The 15,140-nt window shown below is 44.1% G+C and overlaps 1 protein-coding gene and 1 long non-coding RNA gene across 2 annotated transcripts; one reads left to right on the top strand and one right to left on the bottom strand.

Moving 5' to 3' along the window:
* The first annotated feature begins 4,671 nt into the window (after positions 1-4,671).
* Positions 4,672-9,762, top strand: INS (insulin). The gene is made up of 3 exons (XM_067540393.1): positions 4,672-4,914; positions 6,282-6,494; positions 8,708-9,762. Exons 2-3 carry the CDS (start codon positions 6,308-6,310, stop codon positions 8,839-8,841), a joined length of 321 nt encoding a protein of 106 aa, XP_067396494.1. The 5' UTR covers positions 4,672-4,914; positions 6,282-6,307; the 3' UTR covers positions 8,842-9,762.
* A 1,551-nt stretch (positions 9,763-11,313) lies between these two features.
* On the bottom strand, positions 11,314-14,363 carry LOC137147980 (uncharacterized). The gene is made up of 2 exons (XR_010918406.1): positions 14,029-14,363; positions 11,314-12,059 (listed from the first exon to the last, which is right to left on the bottom strand). It is a non-coding gene; the product is annotated as an uncharacterized lncRNA (long non-coding RNA).
* Positions 14,364-15,140: the final 777 nt, after the last annotated feature.

The following is a 15,140-nucleotide window of genomic DNA, read 5'->3' as shown; positions in this document are numbered from 1 at the left end:
CAGCCCCTATGGCACTTGACTTTCTAGATTAAGCAAATCTGCTGCCCTCCAGCTCTAAATTGTAGCCAACAGGCAGCAGCTGCATAGGCACACATGCCAGAGTCAAATGGCTGCAAAGGATGCTTAGTATAGGTGGGTGGAAATGGGGATAGTTGCAAGGATATGCTGACTCTGAGGTAGTGGGAGCTTACCGTCAGACGTTTCTGGGAGAGATCAGGATGCTGAAAAGATCCTGCTTATCAAAGCTCGTTTTAAAGCCCCTAGAATTTTCAATAGCTCTGAGGATGGAGGCTGTAAACAAAGAGATATGGGCCTCTTCTCTGCAGCAATCTGTCCTAGGCACCCAGAGAGAGTTTACAGTCCGGCCTTCCTGCTGTGATGCTTTTGATGCCTAGTAGCTGTCACTAGTGACTAAACTGACAAAGCAAAGAGCAGGGTTGAGAGCAGACAGCCTTGCACAGTGTCTCTGCTCAAGGGACACTGCTCTAAAGTGTGGAAAAGAAAAGAGGACTAGGAGATATAAACAAAAGTAAAAAAAATAATTAGCAGCATAAAAAAGACACATTGGACACTGCTATTGCCAGTCATATAAGAATGAGGGAGCACAAAGGCAACAGATAAAAAGGAAACACTTTTCTAAAATAACATCACTTGTAATTAACCTGTGGAACTCATTGCTTTAGGATATTATTGAGGCAATCAGCTTAGTGAACTATTGTTCTTCAAGAGCCTTAGTTGTGCTGTGTATTGATAAGGGTACACATAGCCACATTGCAGGAGGGGGAACTAAAAAAAAAATCTAATTTATAATGGGACTTGTGCTCCTAAATCATTTATGTTTTTTTGCAAATGCCACCCATAATGTCAGGAGTTTAACATGCTGTGGGATTCATTTCTTTGGATTGATATATTGGGAGAGATTGCCAAAGGCACAAAGAGCTGGTTGGCACCTAGTTCCAATTTGGGGCTTTGAAAATCTCCTGAACATTGTATAATTTCAGTTTTAAGAGTTAGGCTGCATTTACCCTAGAAAGCAGGTAATGCTTTAGCCTAGCCCAGTGGAAAGTAGATATGATTAAGCGAATTCACTGTATTCAGATCTTCTTGGCAGCCGAGCCCCTATGCCTGAATATGCCGTCAGATCATTCAGTAGTGCATAAAAGCTTTTGGGGGGGCAGGGGGGTGGAGATAACATTACTATTAACCAATTTGAACATCATGACTTTAGATATATTAGCATGAGAAAGAGAGAGAGAGAATATATAGCAGGGACATGACTGATAACCTTGACTTACATCCATTTAGGTAAATAAATCTTCTATGTAACCACTTATCAGAAATTTGCCACTTTTCAAAAACCTTTCTGCTCACATAGTCATTTAGCAAACACACTCTATTCCCTAAAAACATGAAGATGCCAAACAGGAATTATTACTTACTGAGCACTGATAGCAAAAGAAGACACGATCCTTTCCCCGAGGACTTTAGGCTCTGATTCAGCTCATCCCTTTTTACACTGGTCTGAGTCCACTGATTTCAATAGAATTCTGATTTATACTGGTGGAAGAGGAGAATCAGGCCCTTAATTTCTGAAATTAAACAGACAAGAGAATTAAGAGATCTAAGGTCCTGAATGTCAGAGGTGCTGAGTGCCTGTAATACCAGTGAATAGTGTAACAGGATGCCAGAAGATGGCCTAATCCCGAACGAGTCTGGATTTTTTAAATGCATTTCTTTTGCTGTGGGTCTTTGCAGAAAAAGTGCATTTTGAGGAGGGTGGCAGCAGCTAGAGGAGTAGAAGGAAGTGACCTCAGGGATGCACAGTAGATGGAGCCATATTCTGAAGGTGAGGCAAGAAGCTGCAGCCTGGTGGGGTAGGCTACAGCACCAAGTTCTGAAAAAGAAAACTAATGCCCCTCCCCCCTTTGCTGGTTAGTCCTTTTGACATCACCAATTTGGGTAATGCTGGTGTAGATCTTCATAACATAATGCTTTTTCCATCTCTTTGATGAGCAGTGAAATAGTTAAGCACGTTGACATTTAAAGTATCATCATTGACATCCAGGTTAGCAGCCACTGACATGAACAGGGCATCCCACACCTCAGAGCTACTGTTTTGGGCTCTCTGCAAACTCAGGTGCAAACTTCTTTACAGTGGTTACACTCACTTCATGTTCTGAAGATTTTGTTCTCAAACCATACCAGTTACAGACTGGAGGACGATAGGGAGTTCCATCCATACCCCACACTTTGGGAAACAATGGGCAAGAGCAAATCAGTAAAGAGGTTATTGACAAGGAGCATCTGTTTGTGATCAGATAGTTAGAAAGAAGGCTGATTTTAGCAGCAGAATTCTGTAGCGAGTGGAGAGGAGTAAGATGAGTTTCAGGAAGGCCAGAAGAAAAGGAGGCTATTGAAGGCAAAAGTGAGATATGGTCCAAGCAGTGGTTTTGGGAATACATAGGGTGTTTCTGTTGATGTCTGGTAACTTTCCTGCATATGAACTAGTTGCACTTGAACGTATAACTCCTTTTGGGATCATATAGATTTCCCTAGGATATTCCTTCAGCCTCTCCTTTGCTCATTCTCACCCAACCTGCATTCTGCCGTGAACTAAACAGCTACACCTTGTGCTTTTTATCTTCCATAATTCCCTTTATTGCTGCATGATAGAGACACAAAGGTAATAAAGCTCTTAAGGGGAGCGGAGATGTCCACCTGTTTTATTTCCCCTATTGATTTGGATACGAGTACGGAAGAACAAAATAAAAAGAATTTTTAAAAAAAAGTGTGTCTGCAGTGTGTAGTTTTATACAGCACCTTTTTACGCTGCAAGTGCTTTCCAGAGTAACATAGCACCTGGACAGGCAAACATAGCAGTCATTATGCACTCAGCAATATGAACTCTGAAAAAACATGGAACAGCAGCAACTTCCCATGTACTCTGAGGAGAGAGAGAGATAAATTCTGCAGCATTCTACTAGAAATTCTGTGGCATCTTATGGTGAATTAAAAAAAAATCTTTTTATGATTATGAATAATTTAATCAGTACAGTAGCCCCTCCATTAATCATTCTGATATTAAATTCTATTTATTTTACTCTGTCCTCATATTTTCAGTTTACAGTATGCTAAATGTTATTATTAGGATTCAGAATTAACAAGCTAATAATATAAATGGGGATAGCTCCCAGCTCTCCAAGCTATTCCTTCAGGCTGTCTGCAGACACCAATGGATTTTTACATTTGGATCACATTTTTAACTTTCCATTGAAAGGCAAGAAAGCTAATTCTTTTAACAAAAAAATCAAAAGAGATTAATAGATTCCAAGGCCAGCAAAGACCTTGAACATCATCTAGTTTGATCTCCTGTCTAATACAGGACATAGAAATTCCCCAAAATAATTCCTAGAGCATCTTTTAGAAAAACATCGAATCTTGATTTTAAAATTGTCAGTGATGAAGTAGAATTCTGCAGAAAATGACATGGCAGCAGAATCGTGGAATATACAAGTGCATGAAGGTTAGAACTTGTTTCATTCAGAAGGGTGGATGAGCAGTAGTAGTGAGGACTCAGACAATGATATCCTGTTTTCTATTAAATCACTCCCCACCCCACACACACGGGAGGAACCTGAATTTCAGTAGCCCACCATATCTAATTACCTTGAAGGATGTGTCTACACTACAGACTTAGCTCAAGTGAGTCAATCTTGATTCAGGCTAGCATGAGAAAAGGTGACCTCATTGCAAAATAACAATCTGCTCTAGGCCACCAAGCATGGTAGTTGCGTTGACCACTGTCACAAGCAACACACAATTGAGGGGGGTTGTGTCTGGATGGGGGAGTGCATTAATGGGTTCAATTAAGCTAGACAAAGGTGAATCTCTACTCAGGGGAAGTCCTACAAGTACAGCAGCACCCCCTCCCTAGTCTTGCATTGTAAAGGTCACATACAGCTTAGCTCCCATATCAGTTTCAATGAAATGGTCATCAGGAAAGTTTGCCAGGTGTAGAATGCAATTTTTAGTCAACATGTGAAAAAGAGAGAGAGAGAGAAGGAGAGCGAGCAAGCGTGAGTGTGCAATCCATCCCTCCATCACCTGCTGGCTAGTGCATATGGCTGGGATGCAGAAAACCCAGGATCAAGTTCCTGGTTCAAATCAGACAGAGTAGGGACTTGAATCTGGGTCTCTCGTTTGGCTATTCCAAGGTGGACTCATGTTTTTGGCTGGTTTTTCAGCCAGCCCTTGTATAGGACACATCCACCTAGTTATGCCAGTGCTCCTTTTTGCCCCATACACGCTTACATAGGCAGTATACATGGCCTCAGCTATCCTTCCCTATAACAAAGTGTTTTCTTTCCTCTTTAACACCTGGCTCCAGCACACTCTCATCAACAGCCCCAGCCTAGCATCAGTTACTCAGCAGGGTGAAATTAACCTAACATATTAACATGTTTGCTTTTCTCTAATTTTACACTTCAGAAACAGCTGTTGAGACTGGCAGCCACTTGGCCGTCTCATTCCTGGCAGTGTCTATTGCCCTGCATTAGTGTAATCGTTAGAGTTTTAATAGCAGCATTATCTCCTGCTAAAAGGGTCACCACAACTCAAGGTAGAGCTTCTGCGAAGCAAACAGGCTGCAGGTGAAATGAGATGGAAACTGCAAACTGTTGCTTCTATCTTCATCCTCCTAAAGACCTGTTGACACTGTGCAGAGAGGACTTAATGTGCCTAGGCAGCAAAAATTTTGGCTAGGGCATTGATGGAGAAGGTGGAGCTCTGACTAACTCCTGTTGTTCGGACAAATGCAAAGGATATAAATACAGCAAAAAGAGGATGGGGAAGTCACTACAAAGCAACCTTTGCCTCTCCAAGCAGACCTCACATCTCCCGCTGCCACCTAGTTGGGTAAGTCCATTTTCTTCTCTATCACCATCATCTCAGCTTCTATCTGTGCTTTTTTCAAGCTATTTTCTTAAGAGAATGTAGTTCCAGTGAAAGGTGGTGTCTTGAGAGCTCTGACAAATGATGTCATCTATCTGCAGTGCAGGCACAGCATATGAATCAAAATTTCCCATACTGTCCTGCCAAAGTGCCTCAAGTTTGACATGAATGTGTTACCGCTAGGACATTTGCTTCTAGAATGTCAGCATCCAGGCCCATTCAGTCTTTGTAGTCCCTCTGCTAGGAGAGCAAACCAGGGTGATAGTAAGTGTCAGTGGTGAGGGTGGTTTTGTGATATTCATAGCACAGATGGGCACCACAAGTGGGAAGAGGTGACCACTGAAGCTCAACAGTGAAAGTTCATCTGGAGTGCTTTCCCTCCAAATATTTATTGCTGGGGTAACCTGATGGAAGGGGGGAGGGAACCCACAGGGTTTTAGACAAACAAGGGGATATTATTTGGGCTAAAATTAAAAGCAGTTCCTTATAATTGGGTGTTGAAGGCTGCCTCCTTATCCAAGCCATGGCTGAGATACTTTGGTAGGAAGGGTAGGGAAGCTGGCATTGCTATGGCTTATGTAGGACCTGTTCTGTGGATAAGCAGAAGCTGCCTGATCAGGTGTGTTTCACCCTTTTGCATGCACCTTGGGATTAACATCACATAGAAAGAGGATTTCAGTGTTCCGATCAAAAGACATTAGCCCAGGTCCTGGTGTGTGGTGCAGCCATCCCACGAACATAACTGGCCATAGAAGGTCACCTTGGTGTAGGTGCAGTGCTGCTATTGTGCGTCCTACAATACAACCCTACAATACAACCCTTACAACCCAGTGCTGGTGTAGGGATTTCCAAGTGCGCCTCTGAGCCTTGGCTGCTTTCCTGACCCAGGCTTTGGGGAGATCATAGACTATCTTTGTATTATCTCCCCTGAGGTTCTGAGCAGCTGCTGATGTGCAGGAATGAGGAGCAGTTCTTTGTTATTTCATACTCAGGCACTCGGGGTCCAGTCAAGTTCTTTGGGGGAAGAGGCCAGGGGAAGATAAATTAGACATGAGCCGTTTTCTACTGGGCTGGGTTCCATATGTACAGGGTACGAGCTTTATTTTTAAAAAAATTATTATTGTTATTCATGTAATTACATGGGAGGCACCAAAGTTTTCTTGCTACTGTGGATTCATAAAGCCCCCATAATTCTATGGAATTGATAGAGAGGTCCTTCCATCACCTTGCATTGAATCGCATGGATTTAAGATGCACCATGACCCAAGTCTAATATTAAACTCTCTCCTGCTTGCCCTCCCCGTCTCCCCTTTCCCTCATTCTCTCTCTAGCTTTCCTAGGTCTCACCCATCTCACCATGGCTCTCTGGGTCCAATCACTGCCTCTCCTGGCCCTCCTTGCTCTTTCCAGCCCCACCATCAGCCATGCTGCTGCCAACCAGCACCTCTGTGGCTCTCACCTAGTGGAGGCCCTCTATCTGGTGTGTGGAGAACGGGGCTTCTTCTATTCTCCCAAAGCCCGACGGGATCTTGAGCAGCCCGTAGGTAAGTCAGTTCTTTCCAGCAGTCCCACTTGGCTCCCCTCCAGCTCACATGAGCTTCTTTCACTTTGTAAACCACTTCTCTTTAAGGAGGAACTCGCAGGCTATGTATATACGTGTAGGAAACATATTGCTAAATCATAATGAGAAGATGCCTCTCCATCACAGGGTGGCCTGTGAGAAAAGGGGAAGTCTGCATGGCAAGTGTTGGAAGGGAGAAAACTAGGACACACCGTGTCTTGATATTTCCATCTGTCCTTCAGGGCATGCCATTGAAATGTTAGCAGCCCCCTTCTGTTCAATGAGGAGAAAACGTATGAAGCAAAGAAATGATACTAATTAGTATTATTAATTTGTACTGTGGTAGAGTTTAGCAATCCCAGTCATGGACCCGGCCCCCATTGTGGTAGCTACTTGGAAATACAGAATCAACCAACCATATTTCAAATGAAGCTTTATTATTTTTCTCCCTCTCTTTTTTTTTTAAACGTAAAAGCTGGCGGGGTGGTCCTGCAGTAAAGCACCAACGCTGCCATGCAGTAGGAATTATCACTGAAGACTGAAACGTGGCTCCTCCCTCAGAAAGCAGGGGCTGTGAACAGTGCCATTCCCAGCTCCTGATGGGGTCACAAAACACTTCGCACTGACAAGGAGGTGGTATTGACAGGCACCAGAGCTCTTCTCAGCCAGTTGGTTGAGCACAGAACACTTGAAGGAAGGACAGGGCTTGTCTACATGGCGCTGCAGTCCAGATTATGGGGGTGTGAATTGTAGAGCGCGCTAATGCGTTGCTCTCTACCTGCTTTGAGTAGTCCCTGCAGGTGCGAACTAAAAGATACCACGTTCACATTAACATTGTCCTGTTTGAAACCGCACTATGTCAAAGCTAACGAGATACCCTTTAGTTCATGCCAGCAGGGTCTACATGAGGCAGTCAGAGTGCAACATGTTAGAATGTTCTACATTTGACACCCCTGTTGCGGCGTTATGTAGAAAAGTTGTTAGGCTCCCTAGAATTAGTATGGGGTCCTGCCATGGGCTAGGTGCAAAGAAGGAGTTCTTCAGCCCAAGATTTCAGGTGCGTTCAAAGGAGAAGAGGCGCTCCACCATGTAAAAATGTGATGGTGTTGAAATCAGGAGCTCACTAGGACACCAATGGCACTGTAACATCTGCCTGTCTGTGGTGCAGAGTTAGTGGGCTCGTTTCCAAGCTATTCTGTTTGACAGTAAAAGGATTGACTGGAAAATTTCAATTGAACAGGAAGCCCTTCAGTGCTTTTCTTAACACTTCTAACACATAAAACAGAGAGCCCCAAAGCACTGACAAGCAAAGAGCCGGGGGAAAGTGATGCAGTAATGGAAACAATCAAAAATTTTCCATCTAGACTTTTGTTGTTGTTGAGAAAGTGCCTACTTCCCCCATGCACAAATTTTTCATTTCATCCGAATTTCAAATTTCCATCTGTTGAAAATGTTTGTAAAAATCCTTCATTATTTTCAAAAAATTCAAACAAATACATACCCTTTTCCAGTCATCCCTAGGCCACCTATAGGCCTAGTAAAGAGGAAGAGGTTATTTAAGATCCAAGCGGCAGCACCTCCAACCTCACAATTAACCCTTGCCCACAATCACTTGGGCAGTGCAGTTGTTTGCTCAGACTCACAAGATGACGACTCCCTGAAACGTTTGCAACTCCAGCCTAACTCGCCTCCATGTAACAGAGCACCACATCTTACAGTAGTCTATTACCAGCCAGACATCTCATTTAGTTCAGGAGGTCTTTCTCTATCTCCACAATAATTCTACACCCTCTTCCCTTTAGTATTGCCAATAACCATCAGGCATGGTCGCTCTCATGAACTACAGAACGTGGTTTGAACATGAAACCAGAGATCAAGTGTGAAAAATTGGAGCACTTTTTTTTTTCAGGTGGGCGGGAGGGTGAAGGCAGGTATAGTTGCATATATAAGACAAAGCCCCTAATGTCAGGATGGTTCTGATAACATCAGGACGTCTGGTCACCACAAATACAGGGCCTCTAGATGCTACAATAATAAAATAATAATAATAATAATGGGAAAATACATGCAATTTTTTCTGCTATTTTTCAATCTGTTCTAGATAGCAAGTACTGGTCACTTATAAAGAGGTACCCCAGCTGAGATACAAAGATAATTCTATATATGTTCACAAGGTTTTCTTCTTTTTCCTGGCAGTGAATGGCCATCTGCAGAATGAGGTGGAAGAATTGCCATTCCAAGAGGAATATCAGCAAGCGAAGAGGGGAATCGTTGAGCAATGCTGCCACAGCACCTGCTCCCTGTATCAGCTGGAAAACTACTGCAATTAGAAGAGACACAGGTGGAGTGGAGTGTGTGTCTGTGAGAGAGAAAGGCACTTTTGATACTGCACCTTCAAAGCAATTGAATAAAAATGCTGTGAATCTACTTAACGAGCTGTAGAATTCATTATATGTTTGCCTGTGGAGCCTACTGTATGTTTCAGGAATCAGAGTTTGAAAAGTTTTGAAAAGTCCTTTGCAGTCTGATAGGTCTGGGTCAAAGAGATCAGAAAGGAGTGGAGTCACCCATCATGTAACAATGCCTTTATCCAACTCAGAAGACCTCTTGGGATTTAAAAGCCCTAAAAGAGGAGAAAACAATGCTAAACTGGGCACGTCAGGGTTAGTACTAGAAACTACCATCAGCCACTTAGTGAGGGGTAGTAAAAGGGGGTTTAGATGAAGCATGTCTTGCCAGCAAATTATTATCATACCATCTCCATTAACACTTGATGCTGACCAACTTTCTGTACGTCCATGGTCCAAATATGGAAGGACTGCTGGAACTCATTCAGATAGCAGAAGATAGCATCAGATTGCCATAAGCAAAGAATGGAGTCATCTCTTAACTATAGCTGGTTAAATTAATCATTACGAACTTCTGATTATTAAGTGAGTCCAGCTCTCTTTCTGTTTGCAAATTGCCCGCAAATAGATCGTGATTATTAAAAATGTGTTTGTTACTCAAAAATCTTTGACAAATAATTGATAGAAAGCTAATTTTAGCCAAAGACATTTCCCCAAACCATAGACAGTGATTACTCATTGATTGTTCACTGTTCAGAATCTCCTGTGTGAGCTGTGGAACGTGGAACTGTTTCTGTTCCTGACCGGACCTTTCTAACATTCTGCCACTTCCATTCAAAACAAGTTGTTGCATTACAACTTGAATTTCATTTCTTGATTAATCTGATCTGCAGCCCTGAAATGCACCTACCCCAAACTGCCTCTTCTCTGTAAAATGAACAAGGTTACTGAGATTCAAGTGCTGTGTGCTTTGGGAGACCATTCCCATCTAATTTTTGCAACCAGCATTCAACTTTATCTTCCCTTTATCTTCCCTTTTCATGTGCTTAACATCTAGCTCCTCCACTGTAACGTCAGCTATGGAACTACTTACCCCCTTATAAAGAGAGACAAGGTGGGTGAGGTAATATCTTTAACTGGAGCAATTTCTGTTGGTGAGAGAGACAAGCTTTATAAAGGACATTTAATTCCCCTGACTAAAAAAGCAAGCTTCTCGAGGTGGCTGCATCCATTTTATTCCCTCCTGTATCTCCAGTGAATTTTTGTTTCTTTGTCTGCAGTATAAGAACCCCCAATTCTTTCCTTAGGAGGAAAATTTTGATCATTTCACTTGGAGTTCAGTACATGAGAGAGGCTCCTGAAACATAGTAGTATGAACACATATGTCCCCTCTTCCCTGAAACAAGAACAATGGTTAATTTTAAATTGCTCATAAGCAGGTGTTTTATAGCGTGTCCTCACTGATCTGCAGGTTGACAAGCATTACCTGTACTGCTTGGGTTCTACCTGTCCATGTCTCTCAGAGATTCAGACGCCCCAGCCTGATCCACCCCAAGTCCTCTTCATGGAACCCGGCCCAAAAGATACCAGAACTGCTGCATCCCAGCAAGGGATTACCATAGCCGGGTGCCAGCCTTTAATATGTTCCCAGAGTACAGCTCCTAGTTCCAGCACAGACACAATCTGGCAAAATTGGTGACAAGTTCAAGGGTTGGAAAAGTGGGGGCACACGTGGGTCACCTTAGCAGAAGGGCAGGCAGGAAGCAGACTTGTACAAAATGGAAAATCAAACAGCATGAGAGACTTTCCTTTCAGTCATTGTCATATCTGACAGCCTCATACATGGGTTCATTTATCCTCACCATAGCCCGGGATGTAAGGCAGTGTTGTTATCCCCATTCTACAGCTGGGAAATGGAGCCACAAACTAGTTCTATTGAAAACTCCCCTTGACTTCTACAGGGACAAGATTTCACCCAAAGAAATTAAATGACTTCCCTAAGGTCACACAAAGGCTGTGGTAAAAGCAGGGACTCAAACCGCATCAGTGAGGTCTTAGTCCAGCACCTTTACCCCAAGACTATTCTGGTCTCTGCACCCCAGCCATACAATTGCCACCATCCTGGACAAGAAGCACATTTCTTTTGTCTCTACTCCGTAGAACTGTGGGGCCTGTAGTTGTGCTAGGAAGACTCAGGTCACAAGCCCGAGGCTGGGAAGATGTGACAAGAAGTTTGCACAGCTGCTGCTTTCACTGCACCCGGCTCCAACCAAGGCTATCTGAGTATCACTTCATTAGTTTCTAGGGAAGACCCCAGAGAAGAACTTATCACAGCCATACTGATGCCAGTGAGGCCACCAGGATTCAGATCATTGCAATAAAAATACCAAGGCAATTACCAACGATAAGGCTGTTGTTTAATTAAATTCAGGCATTTAGCTTAAGTTCCAGCAATCACACACTCTCCATTACGCCCGAGAAGCAGAGCTACACTGAGCCACAGAGACAGAAGAGAGATTCTGAGGCTGACTCCCACTCACAAAAGTGGAAGGCCAACCAAGTCAAAGGAGAAATGCCTCAAGAACAGAGATCCTTTGTAAGGCAGATGTTCTTCCCCTCAAAGACCGGATTTAGAGGTGCCAGAGTAGTTCCTTCCTTAGAGAGAAACACAAATTGGGGTCCCCTTAGAAATAGCAGAGGAAGAGTCCTGCTTAAGTGAGTCTTGTCCAAGGACAGTCTGTTGTGGCCTGAAGTCATGTCACTTTTCACCAGGAACCTGTAGGATATGCAGTGCTGTAGAGGGAAGAGCTCAAGAAACACTCATGTACTGCAGAAAGTGGCATTGGTAATTCAGCAGGTGGCACTCTTCCCTTGGAATCAGAACTGAGCCAGTGCCCTCGCCTGTCACTCTGCTGCCGGACGTGCTGTCTCTTGTGTGAGGCAGAAAGCTGTGCAGTTGGTCACTCGCTCTCTTTAGCATAGGCAGATTCAGACAGTGTTGCCAGACTTGCAGCAATGGAGTCCCACTAATACTGGTAAATAATAGTGGGGCCCACTAATACTGGTAAATAATACTGTTATTTACTGCTCTTGCTCCAGCGCCATATGGTGTAGTGTGTAAGCTGCTTCATGAAGACAGAGCTCAGGGTGATGTCTCAAGCCCCCACAGGGAAGCAGGATGTCTCCCCCTTTATCTTGGCCTGGGATAGAGTACAATGCAGATTCTTTCTCCTCCTGCTCAGCAAGAATCCTCCACCCTCTATTCCCCTAACTCCTCTCGGCCAAGCATGCACATCACTTCTCTGGCCATAGCCCATTCCACCGTAGGGCTGAAATCCTATCTCCTTACTCCTCCCTCTCCCACAGCTGGCATGAGATCAGAGTTTGTGGTGGGTGGGGAAAATTACTCCCTGCTTCTTGGACCTTGCCAGTGAAAGCCCCATCGAAGGGCTTTGCAGGGACCCCCAGATTTTTGTCCACACCATCCCAGACGCTGTGGAAGAGAATGCTCAACATGAGTGCCCACCCAACAAAAAGCACCCCCCACCCTTGGTCTTCATAGAGCCTGCCTCAAAAGATGCAGGAATTCCTCCCTCCTCCTCTGTTCCTTCTTCCAGAAGAGATTCCCTACCTCTACCTTCCTGTGCTTGCACATGGGCACCAAGAAAAGATTTTCTCACTTGCTTCTTCTGCCCTCTTCTCCCTCCTGCCCCTTTCCCTTAGACAGTCTACCTGCATATAGAGGAGAGGGGATGAGAATGGCTGGTTCTAGTAAAAAATCAGCAGCTCTCAGGCACCTGGGATTATATTCCTATGTGTTTAAAGCACTTGGATACCACAATGATGAGTATGAGATCAATGCCTAGAGAGAAAGCGGTTTTACAATTTTTTACATGCTGTCAAAGTTTAATAGGGACTGCCCAGTAAAAAAAATCAAGGCAGCTGCACATTTACATCACTGCACATTCCAGGGGTGCTATTTATCTTGTGTAGGCCCCCTATACTGGTGGTGTGACCTGAGAGGAAGCATCATATATTTGCACTATTGCCATTGTGCAGGTGCTTATCTCAAATTAGAGGAGAAATGTCTTCATTTACTATTTGTATGAAAGTAGCACCTAAAAGCCCCTGCTTAGGTCAGGATCTCACTATGCTAGATGGTGTTCAGATACCTGCAAAGAGAGTGTCTATGCCCAAAATAGCACACACTCTAATCAGACAAAGATTGTGAGTGAGGAAGTTATCATCCTGGTTTTATAGAGGGGGAACTGAAGCACCAACAAATTAAGTGACTTGCTCAAGGTAGAAGGGGAAGCGTGTGTCAGAGACAAGAACTGAACCTGCATCTCCAGCTTCTGTTTTAGAACCTTAACCATACGAACAGTCTTCATCTCTGCTGCCTCTCTTCTGCTTGGTAGTAAGGGACATCCCCAATAGAGAAAGGGCTTAGCATCATTCCTCTTCCCCACCCTCTCAATGAGCAACATATACTGACTGTTCTCATTGGATATAGCTACATTTGTCTGCCTCAGACTATCAAAGGCCAGGCTCTCCCCCCCTTCTAGTCTAACATTTGGGGGAAAGAGTTGGTGTTGTGAAGGGTCTGCTGCACTGAATAACTGTATTTGTAAAGATGACCTGCAACTGGGAAAAATAAATCTGGGCCCTTTCATGCTATGTTAAAAAGACGTAAAAGGTTTTTGGTAAATTCTTATTTTTTCATAACTGAGGAATACTTGATCTCATTCGCCACTGATGATACTTCTGTGTAAAACCAGCTTAATTGACTACATGGAGGTCAGTGCAGTTATATTCAGTGTTGACTGAAGCCCATTGACACTTGTCTTCCCTGTTCTTACTAGAGAACTCCTTAAAAGATCTAATGAGCTCAGAGTCTCTCTTGACTCTTTAGTCAAGTTGTTTTCAGACCTTATCAACTCAAACTCCTACTAAATAGATCACTTCCTGTCTCATTTGCTCAAGTTTCTCTCTCCCACCTGCTGGCTGGGTTTGGAAATTAACTTTCCCCCTATCTGGCATCCCCTTCTGTCAATAGTTTGGGTTGGAGCCCCTTTCTTTCTCTCCCTGAGTCAGGGTGCTTTCTCTTTATGACTCAGCCCTCATGACAGGTCACTCTGTAGTACCCCCCAGGGGGTAACAAAGCCTCACCAGACAAGCTGTCCATATGCCTTCTCTGGCAGTCTTCTGTTCCAACTCCATATGTCATTTTCCAGTGGAAGGTAGGGGAATCCAAGCCCAACCACTAATCCATATCCCATCCCAGGAACTAGCAATCTAGGTTTGCTCAGTTTCACACCTCATTGCTGTTTCTGTAGGCCCCTTCCTTCCTTTCCCACTTCTATCTCCTTGCCTATCTCTGGGTTTACCCACCACAGCTTTCTCTACTCCCTATAGCTACTTCACCCCTCTAGGTCTCTTGTAAGACTCCTTAGTCCACAGCAGGACCCCAATGCCTTCTCTCCCACCTAGCTCTCCTCCTTATCCCTTGCCGCCGCCACCACCATCAACCCTTCCCTCTTTGGAGTGGCTGCTGACAGCCTCCCTAGAGCCCCTGCCTGCTCTTACTTCCTGGCTTTTTACACCTAGGCCAGCTCCTCCCCCAGCTGGGTTTCAGCTGCTGTTAGGCTCTACCAAGCTCTGGCTCCACTTCAGCTGCGGCATATAATGTTAATTGGCCCCTTCTAGCCTAGATTAATCCACTCAGGGCTGCCATGGGGTGAACACCCTATTGCACAGCTCTTGTAATGTCCCAGTGTAACTAGATCCCCAGTGCTCCATGGAATTTTTCAGCACAAACAGGGAAGTTAAGACCTGATATTTCTATTGAAAGAAAAAAAAATCCCAAGTAGAAACAATAACATTTTCAGGCCTTCTTCATACCGTAGAAAAGAGTGGACAGGGGGGACACATGCAGTTTTTTTTCCTTTCCAGGTCACCTGTAAAGCTCTCCGTGGATGTGTTGTTATGGCAGACTCCAATCTGTCTGGTAGAGCTGATCTGAACAGTTGATCCTCATGCTGCAAAGCGAGCAAAGATGGAGGTCTTGCTTGACATCAGAGCCTCACCCAACATTGTTATCTTAATTTCAGGCAACTGCAGAGTTCCTGAGGCATAACAGGTGCTTCCCCTCATAGGGATAGAGTCCCCCCCTCTCCCCATATTAACATAAACAAGAGGGTGTCAGTGGGATAAGACATGGGAGAATCATCACTGAGAAAGTTCATCTTACTGGATTCTCAAGGAGAATAAATAACATAGCC

The sequence above is a fragment of the Emydura macquarii genome, unplaced genomic scaffold, assembly GCF_026122565.2.
Source record: "Emydura macquarii macquarii isolate MOO-44397 ecotype Brisbane River unplaced genomic scaffold, CSIRO-AGI_Emac_v2 contig_587, whole genome shotgun sequence".
Classification (NCBI taxonomy): domain Eukaryota; kingdom Metazoa; phylum Chordata; order Testudines; family Chelidae; genus Emydura; species Emydura macquarii.
Note: the sequence above shows the minus strand (reverse complement) of the source record. Positions and strands in the feature narration are given on the sequence as shown.

Bases quoted from the DNA above. Each gene is read 5' to 3' on its own strand.
- INS (XM_067540393.1), top strand. From the start codon at position 6,308: ATGGCTCTCTGGGTCCAATCACTGCCTCTCCTGGCCCTCCTTGCTCTT. The intron at 6,495-8,707 runs GTAAGTCAGTTC...TTTTCCTGGCAG, and splicing joins GGATCTTGAGCAGCCCGTAG to TGAATGGCCATCTGCAGAAT.